A 27,348-nucleotide genomic window follows, 5' to 3' on the forward strand; every position below is an offset into this window, starting at 1 on the left:
TGTGGGTCTTTAGGGCTAGGTCTCTAGGGAGGCTGGGGATTGAACATAGGAGGCTGACATGCAACCCATGTGCTCCCCCACTGTGTCACAACCCTTCTCTGAACTGGGAGTTAAATCCAGTTGCCTCTTTTGCCCCCCAAACTCAGAGCATGTTGTCACATCTTCACATCTGCTTTGCTCTGTGGTGCTGTGCCTGAAACCAGTCCTAAAACAAAGCCCTAAAAATTGCATCGAACCAGGAGCATATTAAGAAGATAGAAGATTTTGCAAGAGCCTTTTCATACACCTTCCCAGAACGTTTTCCCCCCACACCGAAAACCAGAACTCACTAAAATTCAGGACAGCCTTAGTTTGAACCACTTTCTTCCTTCACATTATGAAGTTGACAGTTATCTGAAGCATTGAGTTTGTGGCCAATTCCTTACAGTCTACACTAATCAGGTGCATGCAAACCACTGTGTCTCAGAAATCAAAGTGCATCGTTAACTTTTAAAAAATTGGGGTGGGGAAATGAACTAAAAACATTTATTCTTCTTTGTCCATTGTTTTAAGCACGGAATCTTCCCCTAAGATTTTGCAAAGTTCGTTCAGTCTCTGCTGCATTTTTGGCATTCCTGCAAGCTGGGATTCTAGTCTCTGTTTCTCCTCACTGAGGGTTAAGCGGATAGCATTGTCCAACTGCTCAAAGCGCCAGTGTCCTTCCCCATCAAACTGTAGCAAGTGTGTGTGGTACTTCCTGCAGGAGAAGAAAAGAAACACTGAGAAATCCAGCAAGAAAACCTCAAACATTCACAGGAGCACCATGATGAGCAGGCAGACTCTCAGGAAGAGACCAGAAACGCAACAAGTTCCCTAGAGTTAATTCAGAAGAGCATTTGCAAAAGCTTGGAAGCTGCAAGACTTCACACCTGGAGGTGCACTTCATAGTCTCTTGAGACAGACAGATGCCAACAATAGGTGCTGTTTGCTTCAAGAGTCTTCCTGTGATTGGGAATGCCACATAATCGCGAGGTGAATACAGTACCTGATGAAACCTACATACATTATAAGGCAAGAAGGTTTTTTTAAAAAGGTCCTAGGTAAAGACTCACCAAAGAGATGGTCTGTGTGTTATTGAAAGCAGGGATATGCCAGCCCCCTTAGCAGCCTGAAATATCTTTCCTTCGACGTCAATGCTGACAGCACTTGTACACTCATCCAGCAATGCATATTTGGGCCTTGTAAAGAAGGAAAACAAATAGTTATTCATTCACTTTTTGAAACAGCTAGGAGGCATGCTTTAGGCAAACAAAGATGCACATTCTCGTGCGAATCACACTTGCATTCAAGTGTGCACTGGATTCCCCCCACATGCACTGAAATTTTGGATTCAGAGCAATCATCTTAGCTATATACTGAATGAAATCCCCCCCCTTTTATGTGGTAGGCTGCCCAAGATAAATTCTGTAAGCTAAATGAAAAGTTACATCGGACACCCGCATATTAGAAATTCAAGGCAGCTCAAGGTGTGTGCACCCATGAGAATGATCCACATTTGAACTTGAAACAAACTTAATTGACGTGAAATGCAATTTGCTCTCATGATCACTATGAGCAAAGCAAATGGGGATCCTTCAGACTGTGAAACTGATTTCAGCAATCCTCTCCAAAAAAGTTGAATATGATCTTCCAAAATGCTACCAAGGACTATATGGAGTATGGAAAGATGGAGGTCTGCATCCTTTTTCTTGATGCCCCCAGTGACATAGGGAGCAGCTGGTGCAGAGATTTCTTCACCCCAAACAATGTCTCTTCTAAGTTTTTATCTGGAAATGGGAGTCCACACTATTTCCCCCACCATGTGCTTGACCAGGCATAGGCAAACTCGGCCCTCCAGATGTTTTGGAACTAAAGCTCCCATCATCCCTAGCTAACAGGACCAGTGGTCAGGGATGATGGGAGTTGTAGTCCCAAAACATCTGGAGGGCCGAGTTTGCCTATGCCTGTGCTTGGACTGTCCCTTAATTTCAAAGCAACCTGGACCACCTTCCACAAGTAAACTTACTTAAATGCAGCTTCTGTCAGCTTGGCAAGACAAGTTGCTGGACCTTAAGAAAATGGTTGTTTTTTGTGTGTGTGTTTTTGTTTTTCAGCACAATAAGGTTCTTGTTTCTACAGACTATAAATGCGCAAAGAGCAACTCGGGGACAGCTAAAGCCTCATGTTGCCACCCTCCAAACCTCTCAGGGAAGGGGGACATAGAAAAGGGCCTCAAATGATGAGAGCAGGGTCCAGGTTAGTTTGTATGGAGAGAGGTCTTGAGGCTTTATAGGTCAATACCAGCACTTTGAATTGGGTCCTCTACAGCACCATGTGCTTTATTCTGCCTTGAACCCCCTGAGCAATACCAAAACAATCTACCTATGTCCATCCTATCCATACTTGGAAAAAATTTACTTACTTGTGGTAGAACATCCGAGCCATCCCCATTCTCTGCTTTTCTCCTCCGGACAGGACATCCTTCCAGTCTGTAACAGCATCCCACCCTTCAAAGTCACCCAAAGAGAACAGGTACGTTTTACTCTCCAACTTAAACTTCCTTTTCTTTCTTTTCTCCATTTTTGTCTTTAACAGGTCAGCTTTAGAGTACAATCCTAACCATGTCTACTCAGAAGAAAGTCCAGCTGAATTCTAAGAAGCTTATTTCCAGGTAACTGGAGTTCAGAGAGCAGCTTTAAGTAACAAATGGACGTTTACTATACTGTACTTTGGGTATTTTTATAAATTTGGATTGTAAACATATGCACAGTGCAGATGAGCTGCACAAGGGCTGCAACCTGAGAGAGGTAGACTGGGCATGGGCTTAAAAGTTGAAAGCAGACTGAGCTTAAAAGGCTCAGTCTGCTTTCAACTACAGTGGTACCTCAGGTTACAAACCCTACAGGTTACAAATGCTTCGGGTTACAGACTCCGCTAACCCGGAGATAGTTGTTCCGGGTTGCGAACTTTGCCCCAGGATGAGAATGGGAATCGTGCAGCGGCGGCAGCAGGAGGCCACATTTGCAGAAGAGCGCCTCAGGTTAAGAACAGTTTTGGGTTAAGAACGGACCTCTGGAATGAATTAAATTCATAACCCGAGGTACCACAGTACAGCAAGTTCCTACAGATAGTTCCTTGGAGCTATCTGTGGTCCTGCAGCAACTGCCCTGTCACCTTCTCTGGAGGATCTGGAAACGGCGCTGAGCAGGGCATCAGATTTGGAAAAAAAGCAACAATTATATTGCTATTAATTACTTGCAAAGTCAGAAACATTTCCAGACTAAAGACAGATCCTGAGTTCTCCCAACAGACCCCTTTCTCCTCCCCTCTAAGTGGGCAGGATGTGTCTGACATTACTGGGACGCGGGTGGCGCTGTGGTCTAAACCCGTGTTTCCCAACCTTTGGTCTCTAGCTATTTTCGGACTACATTTCCCACCATCCCTGACCACTGGTACTGCTAGCTAGGGATGATGGGAGTTGTAGTCCAAAAGGAGCTGGAGACTCAAGGTTGGGAAACACTGGTCTAAACCACCGAGCCTCTTAGGCTTGCCGATTGGAAGGTCGGCGGTTCAAATCCCTGCGACGGGGTGAGCTCCCGTCGCTCTGTCCCAGCTCCTGCCAACCTAGCAGTTCAAAAGCACGCCAGTGCAAGTAGATAAATAGGCACTGCTGCGGCAGGAAGGTAAACGGCATTTCCGTGTGCTTTGGTTTCCGTCACGGTACCCCGTTGCGCCAGAAGCGGTTTAGTCCTGCTGGCCACATGACCTGGAAAGCTGTCTGTGGACAAACGCCAGCTCCCTCGGCCTGAAAGCGAGATGAGTGCCGCAACTCCACAGTCCCCTTTGACTGCACTTATCTGTCCAGGGGTCCTTTACCTTTTTACCTTGACATTATTGGGGCAGCCCTGAACTTGCTCGATTTGAAATAGGAGACCTCAAGCGTTTACCTCCTTCTCTTTGCACTATGTGATTCAAATGAACGATCTGCAGGATGCACTCCAGATCCTGGTCTTGATAGCCCTTCTCGCGCATGTCGTCCACAGAGTCAGGGTAGATCACTTGATCCCGCAGCGTTCCAATGGACATGTAAGGTCTGTAAAGCAGCAGAGAGAAAATTAGCTGCCTCCCGGGGAGTCACATCTCAACCCTGCTGTTTAGGGTTCTTTGAGCAGCGCATAATGCTTTAAATGTGGTGTTTCTAAATACTGTAATTATTTGAGGGTGACTGTTTTAGTAAACACACTCTAGAGAACAATGCCTTGTTTGCAGAACAGACTGCAGTGCAGCGACATGGATCACTGTGGCTCAAGAGCAACCCGCCTGATAAAGAAGAACCGCACATTATCCCTCACACAAAAGTCACCTTGCCTGAGCACACAAGAGCATAAATCGAAGTAGGAATGCATTTCCCTGTTCAATTTCTTCCAGGTACACCATGGAACTCTCATTTTTGAGCCTCGGTTATTCAAAAGCTGCAATTTTTCGAAATTAACGTTGCCCACATCTAACACTGAGTAGAATGGCCCACACCCCATTTTCCAAGACAACGGATTATTTGTATACATTTATCAGGAGCTCCCAGGACTTAAGCAGGGAATCTTCAGCTCTTTGCTGCTCTCTATAGTGAGCCACTAGGACTGCAGTTTGCAGCATATTTTTTTAAGGGATGTACAAGTTCTCAGGTGCTCGACTGGTCCTACCCACCCAGGCCGGCCACCAAATCCTCCTAACAGGAAGAACTACAAAAGCCTTCCTTCTCCCAGGTGTCAAAAACAGTTATTTATGTAGGCCAATACTGCGGCCCGTGGTTTGTTAGTCCAAAAATGGAAAACGAGTGAGATCCCAATCAAAGAAGAATGGCAACTAGAGCTGACAGAATACGCACAGCTTACAGACTTAACAGGTAGAATAAGAGAACAAGAAGAACATACGTTTAGAGAAGACTGGAAAATGTTTATTGAATATATTGGTGAAAATTGTGTACAGGAGACTCCACCACACTCCTTGGCAGCAAATTCCACTGTCGAACAGCTCTTACTGTCAGTATTCTTCGAAGAATACTGAATGGTTTAGTTTTTGTAAAATATGCAGGGATTTATGATAAGCAAAATGAACCATGGAAAGGGAAGAAGGGAAGTCATTGATATTTTAAGGATGTTTAAATGAGTATTTTAAACTGTAAAACAGAAAATTTATATATACACACCACACCCACACACACACAGCCTTCCTCCTTGGGCTAGAACAGGCATAGGCGACCTCGGCCCTCCAGATGTTTTTTGGGACTACAATTCCCATCATCCCTGACCACTGGTCCTGTTAGCTAGGGATCATGGGAGTTGTAGTCCCAAAACACTGGAGGGCCGAGGTTGCCTATGCCTGGCCTGGGCACAAAAGCCTTCCCAGCTGTGGCACATTTTGGATTTATTCTTTCTTTCAAGCTTTCATTCCTAGCTTGTTCCTCAGTATTGACTCCTGACTTGACTTCCCAGCTCTGACCTTCTGGCACAACTTTCTGGTTTCCAGCTTCACTCTGACGGGTACTCAGCCTTGAGAATGTCCTCTGGCACATTCAGATAATGGCAGACATGGAATAGTGGGCAGCCTGACGGACTCTAAAACTGTCTGTGCCACAAACAAGCAAATACAGCAACATTCACCAGGTTTACAAGCAAAGAATCTACAAATATTTATGACCAGGGTACATGAGAACTAGACGTAAGATTCAATATTCGTTCTCCGCAAATGGAGCATAGCTGGATGCCTACAAATAATTATTTCATTTGGGCTTATGGATGGTAGTATTTTTGCAATGACAAAACAAACGAAATTTCCAGGACAATTTGCTAAGCTAGATTCTCCTATAGATAAGCACACGGGCAGCCTAGAGTGCTCCAGTTGGAGGACAGCCTTTACCAAAGATGTCATGGACTTTGAAGACACTCGAACTCAGGACGCAAGGGAGAAACGTGCTAAGAGGAAGGCACGCTTGGCAAATCCACACTGTGATCAACTCCTGCATGGAAACCAATGTCCCCAATGTGGAAGGACGTGTGGGTCCAGAATTGGCCTCCACAGTCACTTATGGACTCATTGTTAAAACCGTGTTTATGGAAGACAATCTTACTCAGCTACGAGTGATTGCTGAAGAAAGAAGCAAAAAGAGTAATTGCTTTGTTGTTGTTTTATGGCAGGTTGAAGGTTCATCCTAAACACCTTGTGAGAATATTTGGTTCATAGTTCCACAATGTAAGGCCAGGACTAGCCGCCTGAGAAACAGTTTCTATGCAAATGCAATTCTGGTTCTAAACGCAGCAAAAGGGGTCTCTATAGTATAGTGTATTTTAAAATGGGGTTTTAGAGTTTTTAGGGGGTTTTGAATGTTTTATGTAGTTTTGTAGTAGTTTTATGTAGTTTTTATGTAGTTTTGTGGTAGTTTTATGTAGTTTTAATGTAGTTTTATGTAGTTTTTCAATTTCATTGTTCTACATGGGACAATGACAATAAAGATATCGTATATCGTATATGTTTGTTTTCACATGAAAACTTAGTCTACTTTTATAGAACTAGATACTAGAAATACATTTTCACGGAATCAGATGCAATACCTAAATAAACATGATATTAACTGTAACTCCAAGGCTTGTACTTCAGATCATCTGTGACATATCAGGACAGAGTTAGAGCACCCATGAATATTTGCTTGACATTATATGATGGCTACCCAGAAATAAGAAAGCAAATATTACAATGTATTTGGACAGAGGCTATATACTATTATAAGCCATTTGAGCAAAGGACCCTGTTTTATGTGTGAGAATCCCCAGAATCTCTGCTTTACTTCCTTTATCACACTTGCATATGTTTTAAGGTTGTTTAATTGGTTTTTTGTTATATTATTTGTTTCGATGGATATTGTTTTTATACTAGAGATAGTGTACACCACTTAGGGGTTTTTAAAGGGCTAAAAGGTTTAGAAATTCCTTTAAATAAATAACTAAATAATGAAATATACATGAGCACAGCGGTTGTAGAAGGATTCAGGATCAATATGCGCATGTGAAATGAGCTTAAGGCGGAACTGCAGTCTTTTGCTGTGGCTTACTAAAGGAATTCATTTGCTCTGGGCATTTAAAAAGAAAACTGCATTCACTGAATACTGGCACCCAGTGCTCCAAAAAATGCCTCCTTCTTTGTGTTACATGGACACATGCTACTTGTGACAAATGACATTGACTCAGTACGAAATCAGAGTCAGGATATGGCATGACCAAAAAATGTTACATTCTTAAGGGTTTTCCAGCTTGGTTTTTTTGCTTTCTACTAATGCATATTGTACATATTACCCATATTTTTACTCACACGGTGAACACATATGTGATTTGAAACTAATGATACTATGTGTTCCCATGTCAGAAAGCTGTAATAATATGACCTGAATTTATTACTGATAATTTTACCTGATGCTGAAAACAAATGTGATCAGAGGACTTTGGCCCTCCCTCCCTTCCTTCCCAAAGAAACTGGCCTATATTGCATTTCACAAGGGTCTTTGTCTTCACAGCAGTGGGAAGAGAGACAGTGTGGCACAGTGGTTACAGTGCTGGACTAGGACCAAGGAGACCTAGGCTCAAATTCCCACTCAATCACAAAGCTCAATGAGGGACCTTAGGCGAGTCATGGTCTCTCAGCCTAACCTACTTCAGAGGGTTGTTGGTGGGATTAAATGGGGGAGAACTACTCAAGTCATCTCAAGCTCCTTGGAAGCATGGTGGGATATAATTGCAATAATAATAAGTGCTACGTCATAAATAGAAAGAAAATCTCCGACTGGAGAGGTGGCTGTCTCCAGTTCTCACATGCAATGGGCATCACTATAGTGAAATCTCTGAGCAGACCGCCAGCGAAATCCACAATTCCTCACACACCATTTGCACGCAATGCAATTCCACACGCATATTATTTGGATGATGGTCCATGTTTCTAGAATGAATGGCCCTTTAACATGCTTAATAGAATGCACTTTATTTCAGCCATTGTAGGTGCCCCAGCTTTTTAAAGCACCTAGCCAGTTATTTGAACCCACTGTCTTGCCTCCTTATGAGAATCTGTGCAGCAACGATCGATGTCTACAGCAATGTGAACTGAATCTGGCTCAGCAGGACCACAGTGTGACGTTACCATATATGAGAGAGTGCTGGAGGGGAAATAGTTAAATAGGTTGCACAGACAGGACCCAGTGGGGTGGAGTCTATAAAGGAGTTGTGGGAGGAGTTCTGGGAGTTAGTTCGTTGGGAGTTGTGGGTGGGTAGTTGGTTGGTTTTGAGTGGGTTGGCTGGTTGGGAAAGGCAGTTGGTAATCGAGGGACAGTTAGGGCAGTTGGTCCTTGAGTGTGGGGTGGTAGCAGAGATGGAGAATGGAACATAAGACTAAGAAAGTAAAAAGGAACACTGTTTGGAATGCTGTAATAGTTTTGTTTCAAGTCTGAAATAAAATACACTCTTCTTTATGAATTGAAAAGCTGACTGAGACTGAAGTGATTTTACCAGGGAGGACCTGGTTGGTGGCAGCGGATTAGTGGTGTATGGGTCAATAGTCCGTGAGACGGCCGGGAGTTCCGTACGAACGCCACACACAGACACACTGGTCTGGCAATGAACCACCACTGAACCTTGAAAATATGGGGTTCCATCAAAATCCACCAATGGGCTCACTAGATTAAAGTGAGGGGGACTAAAATAACATTCCTTTGCTTCAATTCTCTCTTCATAAACTAGAAATAATTCTGCTGAGTCATGAAGATAGTTAATATGGCCCTTTTAATGTGAAAACGCTTTAGAGTCCATGATCTATGTATAAATAGGGGACTGGATCATTTGAAAAGCGATTTAAAAACACAGAATCAGAACTGAGACAAACAACTGGGCAGTGAGAGCTAGTAAAGGTAAAGGGACCCCTGACCATTAGGTCCGGTCATGGCCGACTCTGGGGTTGCGGCGCTCTTCTCGCTTTACTGGCCGAGGGAGCCGGCGTACAGCTTCAGGGTCATGTGGCCAGCATGACTAAGCTGCTTCTGGCAAACCAGAGCAGCGCATGGAAACGCCGTTTACCTTCCCGCCGGAGCGGTACCTACTTATGTACTTGCACTTTGACGTGCTTTCAAACTGCTAGGTGGGCAGGAGCAGGGACCGAGCAACGGGAGCTCACCCCTTCGCGAGGATTCAAACCGCTGATTAGCAAGTCCTAGGCTCTGTGGGAAAGCTAGTATTGGTGGCAATTTCTTAAGGCCTCTGGGATGATTTTATTCTGTTGTTCCTGGGAGATCCGCCCCTCCAAAGCTTAGGGATTAGGCTAATATGGATGCTGGGCTGACACAGCAGTCTTTCAAAATCTGCATCTTACAGATGTGCAATGAACATTTGCTGGAATTCTCAAGGATAGGAAAAAAAGATCTATAGAAAAAATCATCTACAGAACACAACGGAAGGCTTTTACAGAACATAAACAATAAGGGTGTATCTTATACCAAAGACCTCGGTGGGTTAAATAACTATTCCCCATCTCCTGGGAACTTTGGGAACTGTAGTTCTGTAAGGGGGTCTTTAACCAAGAATCCTCAACACCTTTAACAAACTGTGATTCTGATGCTGCATTGTAAATTTGTACTAAGGACAGCCTCAATGGTTTTTATGTATGTGACTACAGCAGCAAGGATTCTCTATGAACCAAAATGGAAGACGTGAACGCCCTCAAGGGAAGAATGGTTGATAAAAATCTTGTAATATGCAGAGAGGGCATATTACAAAGCTGACAGCAGTGATAAAACATACAACTTTAGAATCTTTTAAAGAAGAGTGGCAACCCTTTCTGGTCTATAGAAAAAGTTATTTCCCATATGCGAAGACCACAGTGGGGTCTGAAGTGTAAGAAAATAGCAGAACATATTAGGAAACATGTTAGAGAGGATGAAATTAGATGACAGAACTTTAAAACACAATTGTATGTAAAGGTAAAGGTAAAGGTACCCCTGACCATTAGGTCCAGTCGTGGACGACTCTGGGGTTGCAGTGCTCATCTTGCTTACTGGCCAAGGGAGCCGGCGTACAGCTTCCGGGACATGTGGCCAGCATGACTAAGCCGCTTCTGGCAAACCAGAGCAGTGCACGGAAACGCCGTTTACCTTCCCGCTGGAGTGGTACCTATTTATCTACTTGCACTTTGACGTGCTTTCAAACTGCTAGGTTGGCAGAAGCTGGGACTGAGCAACAGGAGCTCACCCTGTTGCGGGGATTCGAACCGCCGACCTTCTAATCGGCAAGCTCTAGGCTCTGTGGTTTAACCCACAGCGCCACCCGAGTCCCTAATTGTATGTAACTTGGGATATAAACATTGATGTTGGGCGAGAAGGAAGTCACTAGTTCTGTTGAACTGGAATATGATTGTTGAGTATCAAATGTAACTTTCTATATGGAATAAAGAATAAAATATTTATTGTAACAAAACAAAAAACAAAACAAAAATAAAAATGTACCGTAGATTTGCCCTGTTGGAAGTTATGTTCTGTTATATACATTTGCCCATCATGACGATGGAAGTGGAGGAACTGCTAAAATATACACGTCTGGTGGGATGTCTATAGCATTCTCCCACTCCATTGAAATAAGTTCAAGGGTGTTTTAGGGCAAGCTGCAGTTTCCACAACTCTCTCCAGATATAAATAATTGATTTGAGCCCAAAATAGCCAACCATAAGCTTTCCTCTCCAGTATCCAAGAGCGCCTGCTAAATATTTCAAGGAGCTCAATTACCAAGCCTGAGCATAATTACCTTACACCCGCTAACATAGTTTACGGGGCACGCATCATAGAGCTTTCCCAGCACGATGTGTAATTAGAAGCTGCTGTCACAGGCAGAAATATATTATTGCACAATAAACAACCGAACCGCAGAAAGAGCACAAATCCTTAATCCGGAAAGGAAGCCGTGCGATTGAATGATGAGCCAGGTTAAGCAACGCTCCTTGATTTCATGAAATTTTTATCAGCTCCCTTGCAGCCGCGCAAATCCGAAACTGTCTCCGTCAGGGATTCGGAACCACTGGGGAGACGCAGCAGGGAGCTGGCTGTCAATCACGATAAAGTCAGCGCTATGGAATCTCAAGCAGCTGTCAGGACATTTCCTGCCCTTTATGACACTTCCTCTGTAAGGCTCAGGTGCCAAACGGAGGAGCCGTAGAGTTGGGGGAAAGATTAGAAGAACACATGGCCTGAACGTAATGCGTGGCCGTGACATCAGCAAGTCAAAAAGGCGGTCAACTTTCTTGTTACATCACCACTAGGGAGCACACTGGTGAACAGCTGCTGCTGACATGATCGTTATTGCTATTATTATTTACATACAAGCCAGTAGAAGTATTTGAACTGCCACCCTAACAAATAGATGTCAGTATCTGTTTCAAGCTGGGGGGCACACTGGGAAAACTGGCCAAATCTATAGTAAGGCAGAAGCACTTACTGTCTTGGCCTGAATATAAGCCTCACTTTCCCCCCAAATTCCAACTGTGAAAAGTTTAAGTGTGGCTTAAATTTGTGACCTTACAATGTAAAATTGAAAAATTAATGAATGTTAAAATGATGTTGGATTGAAATGAAATGGCTTTAGCAACAAGGTTAAAAAGAATATGTAAAAATGGATTGATAAACAGATGAAAATACGAAGTGATAATATGTTAAGATATAGAATTAAGATAAAAACAAGGAGGGAAAGGATTTGCTGAATTAACCATGTGAACTGGAATACAAAAAAGGGAGGTGTGAGGAGGTCAGGAAACAAGTAAATGAAATATAAGACATGAAAAGATTGATCTGTTTTTAATTGTTTTTTATTTTCCATGTATTTTGTATTTTTCCTTTGTATTTTTGTACCTTTTTATTTTTATTTTTTTCCTTTTTTTATTCTGTAACTTTTTTCTGTCTGTAAAACTTCAATAAATATCATTTTCAAAAAAAATAAATTTGTGACCTTACAAAAAAATGGGCTTTTACGATATTGCTGCTGAAACAGATATACAGTAAAACGGAATGGATGTGAGTGCCTGCGGAATTTTAAGGGAGTGGCTTATATTCAGGTATTGTCTTTTTTTATTTCCTCCCCCCCCCCCCCTTGAATGTTAAAGGTGCGGCTTATATTCGAGCCAATACGGTATGTGAAACCATTCTAAACCACCGTGCAGAGCTGAGATGGGTTAGGTTGACATGACAAAACTATGCAAATATCTGCAACCTCAGGCCTACAAAAACAAGGTGGGAAAGAAATACCATGTTCCTAAGATATGGCGACCGGGGAGAAAGTATTCAGTGGGCAGATGCAAGACATGTAGATTTTTGAAATGGGGTGTGGGTAGCTGAATCAGTTTACAGTGGTAGGTCTGGATGCGAACGGGATCCATTCTGGAGCCCCATTCGCACCCTGAAGCGAACGCAACCCGTGTCTGCGCGTGCTGCGATTCGCCGCTTCCGCACATGCGCGTGGCATCATTTTGAGCGTCTGCGCCTGCATGAATGGCAAAACCCGGAAGTAAGGCATTCCATTACTTCCGGGTCACCATGGAACGCAACCCAAGGCTACTTCAACCCGAGGTATGACTGTATAGTCACTGTATAGTTAGGTTTCCTGCTAAGCATATGAAGACAGAATTCAGAGTCAGGGAACTCTGAAGGAAGGGCTGTGCATAAAGAATTGAAATATTCTACTGCACCATACAACCCAGTAGGAATGATTAGAGTGGGAGGCACCCAATGTGGTCCTTTCTAGAAGTTGGAATAAAACTGGCCCAGGACCAGTGAAGATGGAGGCCAGGTTCAAAAAGCTCTCTCTCTCTGTGTGTGTCATATTGCTAGCTCTGGGTCTCAGTATTGGATACTCAAATCTGCAATCCATCCAGGAAGCTCCTTGAGCCAGTGATCCTATCACAGCTTAACCTACCACACTGGGCTGATCTTTATCTATAACGTGGAGAGGGGAAGGACCCTAAAATCCCTGCCTGAGCTTCTTGAAGAACAGCAGAAGCAGCTAGGAAGAGAGGAGTTCAGGGATATTTAAAAATAATAATTTTATTAAGCTGCGTGTTCTTGATTCTCAATTCCATCCTTTTACGTGGTTTTGTATGGTTTGTGGCATTTTATGCATTGTGACTCGCCGTTGCTTTTATTGATTGTAGTTTAGTAATTATTTATTGTAAGTGTAAGCTGTTTAAATGTTAGCAAACAATACTGTTTACTATTAGATTCTAATAGATTGTTGAATCTCGCTTTATTTGAGATAAGTTGTTTCTTTTAAAGTTACTGTTACTTTTTTGTATTGGTCAGACAGTTATTATTACTGTTTGATGTTTTATTATGTTTTTATGTGTGTTGGAAGCCATCCAGAGTTGCTGGGGAAACCCAGCCAGATGGGCGGAGTATAAAATAATTAATAATAATAATAATAATAATAATAATAATAATATAAGCTGGTGAATGTAATAAGTAATAGCAACAAGTATTAAAATAATCTGCAACACTAATTAAATGAAGAAAGCAAAATTATGTACAAAATGTTTGCTTTGGATGTAATCTACATAGTTTTTATTATTTAAAAAAAGGTTTTAAAAAAGTTATTACGTGACATTTACACACACCTTAGGGCGCAAGTGTAAATATGTGTTCCTTAACTTTGACCAAATCCTCCGTCATTCAAAACCTCCCAGGCAAGGGGCATTATAAATATCAACTTTGACGTTGTGCAAAGTATTTTAGGAAATATAATCTCTGTCTGGGATTTCTCTAACTCTAAGCCCTGCTTCTAATTAGCAGACGGCCAGAATGCCTGGGACGCTAGGGGAGAAAATGACAGTTAATCTCTAAAGCTAATATTCCCTTCTTGGAGACTTGCCCAGGTTCCTCCTATACATTTTATAATGGTAAATAGTATTGTCACATTTTTGGGCCGTATCTCATGCTATATCAGTAGGCACAACGATACAAAAACAATTCCTAAGGCTATCTGTGTATTCACTTATAAATGGAGATTTCTTACGGACAAAGGCAAGCAAAATTCTCAATTAAACCATATGGAATCAAGACAATCCCTGTCTGAGCAGATTCAGCTAGGGCTACATTTAATTAGGAAGGCAACATGGCATGTTGCCTTAAAGGGCAAGTCTACTAATTCAGAGAAATCCAATACAAATAGTGGCATTTGCAAACTGTGCTGAGTACGATTCAAGCAGACAATGGCTGCAATGTCTCCTTCATTATTGACTTTCGGGAGAAGTTTAAAAACATTCCTGTTTACCCAGGCATTTGATGGCTAAAAGATACAGGTCAGGACAACTTGAAACCAGTAAGCTTTTAGATATTCTATTTTTTTAAATGTTCTTAGGTGGGTTCAAAATGTTTTAAATAGGTTTTTGTTACATTTTAAAATGTATTGTTTTGACTTTTTGATGTTGGCTGGCCTGGGCTACTTTGGAAAGAAGGATGGCATTAATAATGACATAAATCCAGATGTTTTCCTGCACTAGCCCAGTTGTGGTGAGGCCTTGGCCCTTCAGATGTCGCTGAACTACACCTCCCATCACTCCTGGCCACTGGCCACACTTGTTGGGGCTGATGGGAGTTGTAGTTATAAGCATCTGAAGGTCCACAAGTTCCTCACACCCCACCAGAAGCCCCTTTCCCTTGAAAGATATTCACACAGAAAAGCCCTCTGGTGGTTTAAGCTTATTGTCCCCACTTCAGTTGAGAGTTATTCATGGCTGAATCTCACGGAAAGCAACAATACCAGCTCTTCCATTGCTTTCAGCAGCTAGGTAAGAGCTAATGTGCTTTTCATGTTAGGAGTGGGCAGTTTTTAATCAAGCTATTGCCCAAGATCCAAACATCATTAAAAGTCCCACTTGCTTTTGTCAAGATAGAGCAATATTCTGCTGTTGGACCACCCTAATTACTCTTCAAATTGGTGCTTACCCTGTGTCTGTATCTGGCGATGAGTAAGTCCCCTCTTTTCCTATATCCTCCCACCTACCACGCCAATGTGAAAATTTCAGTAATCCTCCTTTTGATTTTTCCTGTTTAGAGATTGAGAATGTGACATGCTTGAAAATTACAGCTTTAATTTTTTTTAAATAGCTAATTTTATTTAGGGTTGCTGAGAAAGTATGTAAAAGGATAAAATCATGTTTTCCCTTGAAACTATTGTAACAAGCCACTGAATACCACTGAGTATCGAACTTGTTTCCTATCCTTCTGCCTTCTCCGAATGTTCATTATGTAGCACAAAAAAAGGCTGGCTTTCACAATATGCTACATTGTAATCCATAGTGAAACTCCCACCCCTCTCCTCTTCCTAAGATCAGGAGATCTGTTGTACTTTCCATTCAAAAACATCTTGGTTTTGTGTTCTCTGTAAACCAACAATCCTGGCATGGAACAAAATCTGCTTAGTTGCTGGGCAAGGTGGTTGTTTAACTAACCATTGTCTGTATTTGCATTAGACATCTTAGTGATTTAAGGTATGGAGGACTCATATGATGTTATTTGCACAGCATGTGCAAGAAAGAAGATTCCACCTAAACATTAGGAAGAACTTCCTGACAGTAAGAGCTGTTCGACAGTGGAATTTGCTGCCAAGGAGTGTGGTGGAGTCTCCTTCTTTGGAGGTCTTCAAGCAGAGGCTTGACAACCATATGTCAGGAGTGCTCTGATGCTGTTTCCTGCTTGGCAGGGGGTTGGACTCGATGGCCCTTGTGGTCTCTTCCAACTCTATGATTCTATGATTCTATGATTCAAAAAGCAGGAAACACTTGTAATTTATAAAAAATATATTGTTTTGCGAAAACAGATACAAGTAAAATCACAAACCTCTGAGGAATGTAGAACATATGCTGAGGAGGTGGTTTGTAAAGAACTCCTTCATAGACAGGCCACAAACCACTTAGAATCCGGAAGAGAGAACTCTTCCCACAACCATTAGGTCCAGTGATTAGAAGATGCATACCTTCTTCCACCTACAAGTTATGAGAAACACAAGAACCTTTGAGAAAGCAATTATTTCCATCAGCAATCTAACACAGGACTGACTTTGATGCAACATCAACCAAAGCTCAGAGTTATGACAATGCGTCTCAACAAACTATGGTTTTCAGTCTGAACTTCAAACTACAGCTTAGGAAGCAGGCTTGTTTCAAGCAACCATAGTTATGACAAACCACAGTTTAGGGTTTAGGCAGCATGCTAAACTGTGGTTAATCTAACATGGAAGCGGAAGCTTCCCATCTCTTTCTTGTTGCTGCGGCGAAAGAGGCCAGGCGGGAGGGCGATGCAAACTGGAATGTTAAACCACCGTTTAGCATTAAAGAGTGTTTTTTATGCACATGATTCGCAGCGATCCACACAATTTACCTTTTTAATATTATGTTTGGGGGAAACACGGCAGTGAAGAAGAATGCTGCAGTGAGAATTATGCATAAAAAACACTCTTAGACTAGTCTTCTGTGCTCCCACTGTGGCTTGGGCAGGAAAAAGGCAACTGAAACATAAATGTGGAGCCCCATTTACCATAACCAAGAACAGTGGCTTCATATATATATATAGTTCATAGCTTGTATTTTATTCCTGTGTGCTTCCTCTATTGGCTATAAACTAACTGTAGTTTATTTTTTTACTAAGTAGGAACATTTGGCTTCTGCAAAAATAGGTGTGTGAAAAACACGCCCATGCAACATGTGTCATAATCAACGAGAGTCCCAATATTTTTTGGACTGGACCTACAGTTTTAGGACAAAACCCTTCCTCGGTTGACTTGACCACACTAAGGTCAAAATCGTAACATTTGCTTTCCACAGTGTGTTGAGTTTTGCAGTCTTCATGCAGTGAGATTAATATGGAAAATCTAGGATCTCACTGTATGTGAGCAATTTGTCTTTAGTAAAAATGCATCTGCTTATATTTAGATCTAAATGAATATCAGAGCGGAGGAAGTAAAGCTATATATAAACATGGAATTTTTTCGCCAGAATTTTTACCCCTTCTGCACTTAGAAAGTGTCTCTTTTTATAGTTACAACAATCATAAACGTTATAGTGCTAATAAAGTATGAGACACCCCCCTCTCCCCCAAAAAACAAATTACACACACACAGAGAGAAGTGGGAACTGATACCCTATGCCACAATCTCATACCATTGTGTGTAAAACATTATCATTGGGCGGTACTGCCCATTGCTTGGGTTATTCCCACCTGATATATATTCCCCTACTGCCAAATGAGGAATAGCGCAGTCGGTAGAGCAGGAGACTCTTAATCTCGGGGTAGAGGGTTCAAGCCCCACATTGGCTGAAAGATTCCTGTATTGCAAGGGGTTGGTCTGGCTGATCCTTGTGGTCGCTTCCAACTCTGCAATTCTACAAATCTATGATTCCTAGGGAAGTGCTGATCAGGCGAGGAAAACCCACACGATCAGTCCTGGCCATATGGTTGCAATATTAGCACACATTCCCTACTGGGAATTCCCCACTAAAATGTTCTGTGGGGGGGGGGGGGGAGTGTGAAAGATTTCCTGGTGTTTACAGTGGTACCTCGGGTTAAGTACCTAATTCGTTCCGGACGTCCGTTCTTAACCTGAAACTGTTCTTAACCTGAAGCACCACTTTAGCTAATGGGGCCTCCTGCTGCTGCTGCGCCGCCGGAGCACGATTTCTGTTCTCATCCTGAAGCAAAGTTAATCTGAAGCATTATTTCTGGTTTAGTGGAGTCTGTAACCTGAAGCGTATGTAACCCAAGGTACCACTGTATTTCCTAGCACTGAAAGTTCTAGGAATAAAGATGTACCTACTAATTGGCCAGGTATAAAGCACTGTATTTTTTGCTCTATAAGACGCACTTTTCCCCTCCTAAAAAGTAAGGGGAAATGTGTGTGCGTCTATAGAGCGAATGCAGGCTGCACAGCTGTCCCAGAAGCCAGAAGAGCAAGAGGGATCAGTGCGCACCAATCCCTCTTGCTCTTCTGGCTTCAGGGATAGCCACCCAAAGCCTCTTGAGCGCAGCAGGAGCGCTCCTCCCTCTTCGCTCATGAGGCGTTGCGTTGCTTTCTTGTTTTCCTCCTCTAAAAACTAGGTGCGTCTTATGGTCGGGTGCATCTTATAGAGCAAAAAATACAGTATTGCTGGCTCACAGCATCTACATGATCAGCTCTCAGCCAATTAATGTGGCTGAAAAAGTTTATCACATCAGTGGGCCAACAGCTGATTTGGATATGAAGCCATGCAATGCTATCCACTTGGTGAAGTAGTGGGTTCACCATCATCATCATCATCATCATCATCATCATCATCATCACATATGACTCACCCTCCCCACCCCATGAGGAAGCAGCGTGGAACAATGATATCACATGGATCTATGCATATGTAGGGAGAGAGGTTATATGCTTCTATTCTTTACTGTGGAGGAAGCCCCTAAAAGGATCCTCTAGGAAAAAATATGGGCTATCTGGAAAATCACATAGTCCAATTCCATTGCTGATACTCTGCCATTTATGGTGTCCTCTGCTCAGGTGGGTCCTGCTTCATCTCAGCGGATGGAACTGCAGAACATGCAGAAATTAATGTATTAAAATGAATGGGAAAGCCACAGAAACTCTTGGGTGCATATTGGTGCTGAAGCACTTATGTGTCAGGATCAGGAAACCGTATCAAGAACACAGAAGCACAAAGATAAATTCCCTCCCTACTGACCATGTCCTAATTTAATCATATTTTTTTTAGATTCTGCTCTGAAGTTTGCAATTCCGTAGCCTGCACATTTGCTTAGTTCCTTAAAACTCAAGGTCCGTTTGGCTGGAAATGAGCCATGCTTAAAATCCTGAAGGCTCCTACCGACTTTGAAAAGGAACAGGATCAGTTTACTGATATACAATCCTTGCTTACAGACTGCAAAAAGACAGATCGTGAATCTCAGGGCCCAGTCTCTTTGGACGCACTACGCTATTCACCAAGGGTCACTAACCTAAAGCCTGGGGCCGGATCTGGCCCAATCGCCTTCTCAATCCGGCCCGCTGACAGTCTGGGAATCCGCGTGTTTTTACATGAGTAGAATGCGTCCTTTTATTTAAAATGCATCTCTGGGTTATTTGTGGGGCCTGTCTGGTGTTTTTACATGAGTAGAATAAAGTAAAGGTAAAGGGACCCCTGACCGTTAGGTCCAGTCGTTACCGACTCTGGGGTTGTGGCGCTCTTCTCGCTTTATTGGCCGAGGGAGCTGGCGTTTGTCCACAGACAGCTTCCGGGTCATGTGGCCAGCATGACTAAGCCGCTTCTGGCGAACCAGAGCAGCGCACGGAAACACCGTTGACCTTCCCGCCAGAGCGGTACCTATTTATCTACTTGCACTTTGACGTGCTTTCGAACTGCAGGGTTGGCAGGAGCAGGGACCGAGCAACAGGAGCTTACCCCGTTGCGGGGATTCGAACTGCCGACCTTCTGATCGGGAAGTCCTAGGCTCAGTGGTTTAAGCCACAGTGCCACCCGTGTCCCATGAGTAGAATATGTGCTTTTATTTAAAATGCATCTCTGGGTCATTTGTGGGACATAGGAATGTGTTCTCCCCCCCCAAAAAAAATATAGTCTGCCCCCCCACATGGTCTGAGGGACGGTAGACCGGCCCATGGCTAAAAAAGGTTGCTGACACTTTTGGTGAAGTGAGAATTTCAGAACACATTTCTTCTCCCACAGTATATGGGGGAAATCCCCATAGTGTTTTGTTTTTCACAATTACTGAGTAAAGTAGAGGCTGACACCTTGCCTTATGTCGAATCTGGCCACTTGCCTTCTAGGTAGTGGTGCCCACCATGTGTAACGCCCTCCCATCAGATGTCAAGGAGATAAGTAACTATACAACCTTTAGAAGACATCTGAAGGCAGCCCTGAAGGGGAAGTTTTTAAATATTTAATGTTTTATTACGTTTTTATATATGTTGGAAGCTGCTGCCCAAAGTCGCTGGGGGAACTCAGTCAGATGGGCTGGTTACAAATATTATCATTATTTTATTAAAGGTGTCAGTAAAGGTGTCTGGATGAAAGTGAAGAAAAACTAACTTCTTACTGTCAATCTAAGTGAATAGCCACATCCACATCAAGCACACCCACAAGCCCACCTGAATCCTGGGAACTCTAGTTCACCCCTCAACAGAGCTACAATTCCCAGCACGAACAATCCTTTCACAGATTCTCTGGAGGAATCTGTGTGCTTTAAATGTGCTGAGAAATAATGTATGTATGGAATGTATGCTATCAACCGGCCCAGAAGGATGGGATAGATTAAAATAGTATACACAAGCTAGTTAAAATTATTTTCAGTAACTAAAGAAACAAAACAAAAACCAGACCCAGTAGGTTCTGTTAATACTTCCAGCCTTCTATCAAGCATGCATTCCCATCTTCCTGGCCCTCAGGACCACGGATTCTGAAGTCTCAAGGCTGTCTCAGCAGTAGAGCACTCACCCAACTTTAATACTCTTTTCTTGACTTGATAATGTTTTTAAGGCAAGAAGCAGCACTGCTTGTCTACTTAGGAGGCAAAGATAGGACATCTAACGGTAGCAATGGAACCCAAGAGTAGCTCCTAGGTGCTCTGAGCGTTCCAGCTGTCGTTCTTAACCTGGAAATGGCATGATAATGGAAAAAGGCCGTCCTCACTTTCTAGCCCTCTTTGCACATCCCAGTCAACACATTTAAATCAATGCATTGAGGGTGGCAGAACTGCAGCAACTGGCCTTGTCCTTAAGCTAAGGGCCTGTGTGCCAGTGACCCAATTCCCAATAGTTTAGTCAGTATAGCTGAAATCACTAAATGAACAGCGTCTGAAGGACCCTGGAGCAACAGAACAATCTGGACATTATGAAGAAGCGCTGCCCTTGGTATGCCTCCCCCCCCCCCAATTTGACTCCCTGGCACCATATTTGTATAAATTAACTATCCCAAAATACAGACGTGCCTTCACATTGGCCAGATTGGATGTGATGCCCTCTGCCGTACTTGAGGGCAGAAACCGAAGGATTCCAACTGAGAAGCGACTCTGCCCCTCTGGAAACAGTGGCTCATGTTCTCCTGTCTTGCCCCCTTTATAAAGACCTGAGGAATGAGATCATCACCTCACTCCTACTTACCATGCGAGACCGCCCATCTGAGGCCACATAGTTCTTCCTGTTGTCAGATCAGAATGGTCAGACAACAGCAAAGGTTGCTAGGTGGATAGGGCCTTCTGGCGGTTCCCTCATTGCGAGAAGCAAAGCTACAGGGAACCAGGCAGAGGGCCTTCTCGGTAGTGGCGCCCGCCCTGTGGAACGCCCTTCCAGCAGATGTCAAAGCAATAAACAACTACCTGACATTCAGAAGACATCTTAAGGCAGCCCTGTTCAGGGAAGTTTTTAACGTGTGATATTTTACTGTATTTTTGGTTTCTATGGAAGCCGCCCAGAGTGGCTGGGGAGGCCCAGCCAGATGGGCGGGGTATAAATAATAAATTATTATTATTATTAGGTTTATCGAGGGTGCAATGAGATTAAGGGCCACTATTTGAACGATGGTCATTTGATGGTCCTTTTTATCCATTGTTGTTGTTTTTTAATTGTATATATTGCTTGTTTTATGTTGCTACGGCGGTTGGCTAATGCAAATAAAGTTCATCTATCTATCTAGTCAGTATAGCACGGCACTTTTAATCTCAGGGTGAGGGGTTTGAGCCCCACATTAGGCAACAGATTTCTGCTTTCCAGGGGGTTGGACTAGATGACCCTTGCTGTCCCTTCCGGCTATATACTTCTATGATCCACTCATTGGGTGGAACAAGAAAAAGGACTGTACTTACACGGGGCCTGTATACATGGCAAGGGCTCCTTAATACAAGTACTGTTCCTAGATGTGTAATAGTTTACATGCATGTATAGTCTTTTCTCATGATCTCTGCAATGGACAGGGGCAAAGACCAATAGATGCCTGTTTTCCTCTGCACATTGATTTAATGTGTGGGCCGCAGCATGAGAAGGGGAATCCTGTCTCCCTGTTTACTAAAGTCAGAGAAACTGTAAGCATCTGCTTCTAGCGTTGAGTCACTATGTCTGCTTTGCTTGATTCCCCCTCTTTTCTACATTGTTGTCCAATTAATTAACAGAAGGTACGTGAACTTCATGGTGCATTTGTGCTAACTGTGGTGGCCACAGTCGGAAGATTCTTGCACATTGTCTTACTTTGAAGTTTAGCCTTGACGCCACCACATCTCCATTTGGGGTAATGATAGGAACGTTTTCACAGATAATTCCATGATCAACATCTATTACTCTTCCTGCAAGTAAAACAAACAAAAAATACAACATGTTAGTGAAGCACACACATGTGCAGGAAGACAGACAAAAAGCTGTCAGTCTTGGAAGGGCTTATTCATGCATCATCAGATCAATGGATGCTTATACATGCATTGATCGTTGGTGGACGACCTTCCTGTGAAACGCCTAGGACCCTCGTACCTACGGGACCACCTCTCCCGGTACGCCCCACAGAGGACCTTAAGGTCCATAAATAGCAACACCCTAGTGGTCCCGGGCCCTAAGGAAGTCAGATTAGCCTCAACCAGAGCCAGGGCCTTTTCAACACTGGCTCCGGCCTGGTGGAACGCTCTGTCTCATGAGACCAGGGCCCTGCAGGATCTGATTTCTTTCTGCATGGCCTGTAAGACAGAGTTGTTACGCCTGGCCTTTGGCTTGGAGCCAATTTGATTCCCTCCCCCTCTTTCTTTTTTCCTTTCTCCTCCTGTGATGAGGCTGCCTTTTAATGTTTTGTTTTATTTTAATCTTGTTTTTTTAAGTTGTATTTCAATCAGCTTGTTTTTATATCGGCTGTTAGCCGCCCTGAGCCCGGTCTTGGCTGGGGAGGGCGGGGTATAAATAAAATTTATTTTATCATCATCATCATCATCATCATTGAAAAACACCACACTTTCTGTGATAGCTGGCTGTTACGTTCAGTCTTTGTTACTCAGCTGGTGGTCATCTCTACAAACCTCACGGACGTCACTCATACACAAAGTAGAAGAACAGCAAACGCGTATTACCGTACTTTTCCGTCTATTTTGAGGGGCTCAATTTTAAGAAAGTGAGTGGGGATGGCCCAAAGTTGTTGAGCCTCTCCTCTCACGCAGCTGTGAGCAGGAAACACACCCTAGATCGCTTCATCTGCGCGATTGAACTGTTTCAAAAGGACTGGAGCAAATTTCTATTTTATATGAAAGAAAACTGTAAACATTTGAAAACGTTTGTAGGTCTGAGTTGAAAAGTTTGGTAATGTGAAAATAAGGAGCTGATTCACATACAAGAAGGTGAACGTTAAAAGATAGATATAAGGTTAAAAAGTGGCAATAGAAATGTGAAGAATTGGTAAAAGATGTGTGGAAGTCAGTAAGAAGGAGGGAAGGAGGTCGATGCTTTGTGTAAGCAATGTTTTAAGTTAGGGATTTGTGTAATGAAAATGTATGAAATATGGAAAACTCAATAAAAATTATGCAAAAAAAAAAAAAAGATCGTTTCCCGGACGCAGGTAGGGAGTGTTTCCCTCACGCAGCAGCATTGGGGAAAGCTGTGCGCCGCCAGCCAGTGACCCCAGATCGTTCCTTGCGCGCAGCCGCATCTCGCCCTCACCATGCCACTATTTGTGCATTGGACAACCCCAGTTTTTTGACATGATTTTTGTGTCAAAAAAACCTCGTCCAATACACGGAAAAATACGGTATGCAGTATTTACTCTATGTTTTTGCCACCAACTCCAGATGGGAAAGGGACGCGGGCGCTGTGGGTTAAACTACAGAGCCTAGGACTTGCCGATCAGAAGGTCAGTGGTTTGAATCCCCATGACGGGGTGAGCTCCCGTTGCTCGGTCCCTGCTCCTGCCAACCTGGCAGTTCGAAAGCACGTCAAAGTGCAAATAGATAAATAGGTACCGCTCCGGCGGGAAGGTAAACGGCGTTTCCGTGCACTGCTCTGGTTTGCCAGAAGCGGCTTAGTCATGCTGGCCACATGACCCGGAAGCTGTACGCCGGCTCCCTCGGCCAATAAAGCGAGATGAGCGCCGCAACCCCAGAGTCAGCCACGACTGGACCTAGTGGTCAGGGGTCCCTTTACCTTTTACCAGATGGGAAAGGTGTAATGTATATTCACTAGGATTGCAGGCTATCAAATTAAAACCTCCCTGCTTCCAAGAGCAAGGAACCTACAGAGGAAAAAGCCACATCTGAGAATGTTTTATGTGATGAACATGCATTATTATGCTTCCTCAAACATAACTTTCAAATTCTGCTTACAGCTGTGTTGAAAATATGGAGTTTCCTCCTTTAGAGTTTCTTGATCAACAAACGGTTGATATTATTCCCCCTGTGTTCAGGCCATCGGGTCGTTCTCATTCAGAATAAGACACCTGAGTGTCATTTTCCTCATTTCCCTTCTATGGAATTTTGCTGATTCCCATCAAGGGAGGGAGGTCTGTAGCTACTCCACTCCTTGCCCCTGGAAGCCATGCAAGTGGCTGCAGGAGAGGGACCCTGAGCAACATCACGGGTCACGTGTTTCTAGGACTAAGGCAGGGTTTCCCCAAACTTGGATTTTGGACTACAATTCCCATCACTCCTGACCACTGGGGCTGCTAGCTAGGGATCATGGGAGTTGTAGTCCAAAACAAAAACAAAAACAGCTGGAGACCCAAGGCTGGGAAACACTGGACAAAGGTAAAACTGTGAAGCTCCTTTGTTATTTGTACTATGGGATGCTGGCTGCATGTTGAACAGCACCATAGTATTGAAATGCGGCTTTCTTTATGTTTCTATATTTGCTTATGTTGATTTCCTATGTTTTGCTGCAGTTCCTTTGTTGTTTCACTGTGTTATTATGAAACTGTTTTTGCGGTGTCTGTTTGAAATGTGTTCTTGTTTTCTTTGTCGTAAGCCGCTTTGAGCACGATTTGTTGTGTAGAAAAACGGGACGCAAATAAAAGGAACGAACAGCCGTTAAAGGCCCCTTTACAGGCAGCTGGCAACTGCTCTATCTCCACTGCTTGGGAGGCTAGAGGCACAGAAACATTTATTGCCCATTTTAAAACTTTATATTGCGTTAGCTCTAAACCCCACAGAGACCAGGCATCTGTAGCCTCTGGCCAAGAGTAATTGAAGCGCTGAAACTACTGTCACTTCCTTCTATTCCCAAGCAGTTGCTGGAGGGCGGCAAAAATCCTCTTGCCTCTGTCAGGGATAGTCAATGTGGTGCCCTCCAAATGCTCATCACCCCTAACCATTGGCCATGCTGGCTGGGACTGATGGAAACTATCGTTCAACAACATCTTTTGCTACCCCTTGCTCTGTGTGGTCACCAGCCATTACACTTTAAAACTCTTAGTAAAGGTAAGGTACTCCTGACCATTAGGTCCAGTCATGACCGACTCTGGGGTTGTGGTGCTCATCTCGCTTTACTGGCCGAGGGAGCCGGCGTACAGCTTCTGGGTCATGTGGCCAGCATGATTAAGCCGCTTCTGGCGAACCAGAGCAGCGTATGGAAACACTGTTTACCTTCCCGCCGGAGTGGTACCTATTTATCTACTTGCACTTTGACGTGCTTTCGAACTGCTAGGTTGGCAGGAGCAGGGACCGAGCAACGGGAGCTCACCCTGTCGCGGGGATTTGAACCGCCGACCTTCTGATTGGCAAGCCCTAGGCTACAACACAACTTCTGAACCCACCCTTCTCCTTTCAGGATCTTCTAAGTCTGCAAAGCACTCCTTGGCTTCACCTTCACTTAGCATTAGAGAGAATGAATGGTATTAGGGGTGATTAAACAGCATTAAAGCACACTGCATGGTTATTTCTTTTAAGTCCCAGCAGATGGAGCAGGAACGCTCTTTCCAGCCATTAACAGGAATACGGTGTTGTTTGTTGGGCCACAGTAAGGTTAGCCTGTCTCCTTTTGGCTGGATGTGAAGGACACTGCCTTACCTAATGCTAAACAGGAGTCTCACAGCTGCTTCTCTCTGTGAATATGATCTTAAACATTACATTGAAACCAGCCTCTAGCTTCTGAATTCACTGGTTTATCATTGTATTTCAATATCCAAAGCACGCTTCGCTACAGATGAGCAGAAACTGTTCAGAAAGTACTAAGAAAGGCGAAGCCATTTGACTTTTTTTTTTAACTTATATGAATCCACATGTCTAACCTAAATACTGAAACCCTTCTTCATCGCAAGAATGTATCACTGAATGAATGCAATACCTTTTCTCAAAGACTTAAAACTGTTTCAAATAGCTGAAAACTATTCAACTATTGTTCCTAATGTAAAATAAACAATAGATTCATTATAAAGTCTGGCAGCAATTCTCTGAAGATTAACAAGAGTTCAGATATGCTTTTAAATAATCCAGATTTGTAACCAGGGAACGACTAAAGCAGTAGCAGCATACTATAGCCACACTTTTGACAATGTATTTATAGAATGACCTTCCCTAACCCCCATTGTTGTTTGCCACTATAATTGTAAAGGTAAAGGTACCCCTGCCCGTACAGGCCAGTTGTGTCCAACTCTAGGGTTGTGTGCCCATCTCACTTAAGAGGCCGGGAGCCAGCGCTGTCCGGAGACACTTCCGGGTCACGTGGCCAGCGTGACGAAGCTACTCTGGCGAGCCAGCACCAGCGCAGCACACGGAAACGCCGTTTACCTTCCCGCTATGAAGTGGTACCTATTTATCTACTTGCACTTAAGGGTGCTTTCGAACTGCTAGGTGGGCAGGAGCTGGGACCGAAAGACGGGAGCTCACCCCGCCGCGGGGATTCGAACCGCCGACCATACAATCAGCCAGTCCTAGGCACTGAGGTTTTACCCACAGCGCCACCCGGGTCCCTTACTATAATTGTAAATTACAATACAGTAGTGGGCTATATAACTGATTTATTATACACTTTTGATCATGAGAAGTGAAGGAAACATAATGGTATAGGGTAAAATACCTATCTGAGCTGTAGTTAGAAATATCTAAAGTCAAGATTGTCTCCTTTACAGTCTCCATCCTACATAAAAAGGTTGTAATTTTCAACTCATGGACTTTGACAGAGAGCTGGGAGTACTATCCTCAGAACACAAAACTTAACCAGAAAATGTGGTTACAATTTAGAAAAGTGCACACGATTTGAAACCTCACAGCAGAACCAGAAATTACTTTTCAGTAAGTTCTCTTAAAGAACCACTTAATGAGGGTAAAAGAGGAGA

At 43.4% G+C, this 27,348-nt stretch overlaps 1 protein-coding gene across 1 annotated transcript in view; it reads right to left on the bottom strand.

Annotated features, from left to right (window-relative positions):
- Positions 1-509: 509 nt before the first annotated feature.
- Positions 510-27,348, bottom strand: part of ABCD2 (ATP binding cassette subfamily D member 2) — a 49,862-nt gene continuing 23,023 nt past the window's right edge. The window contains exons 5-10 of the mRNA XM_083701487.1: positions 22,302-22,396; positions 15,920-16,065; positions 3,966-4,111; positions 2,441-2,525; positions 1,092-1,217; positions 510-736 (exon numbers count right to left, since the gene is read on the bottom strand). Coding sequence (XP_083557613.1) covers positions 526-736; positions 1,092-1,217; positions 2,441-2,525; positions 3,966-4,111; positions 15,920-16,065; positions 22,302-22,396 — 809 coding nt within the window. The 3' untranslated portion in view covers positions 510-525. The remainder of the gene's footprint in view (positions 737-1,091; positions 1,218-2,440; positions 2,526-3,965; positions 4,112-15,919; positions 16,066-22,301; positions 22,397-27,348) is intronic.

Source organism: Podarcis gaigeae (genome assembly GCF_964106915.1).
Source record: "Podarcis gaigeae genome assembly, chromosome: 10".
NCBI lineage: Eukaryota > Metazoa > Chordata > Lepidosauria > Squamata > Lacertidae > Podarcis > Podarcis gaigeae.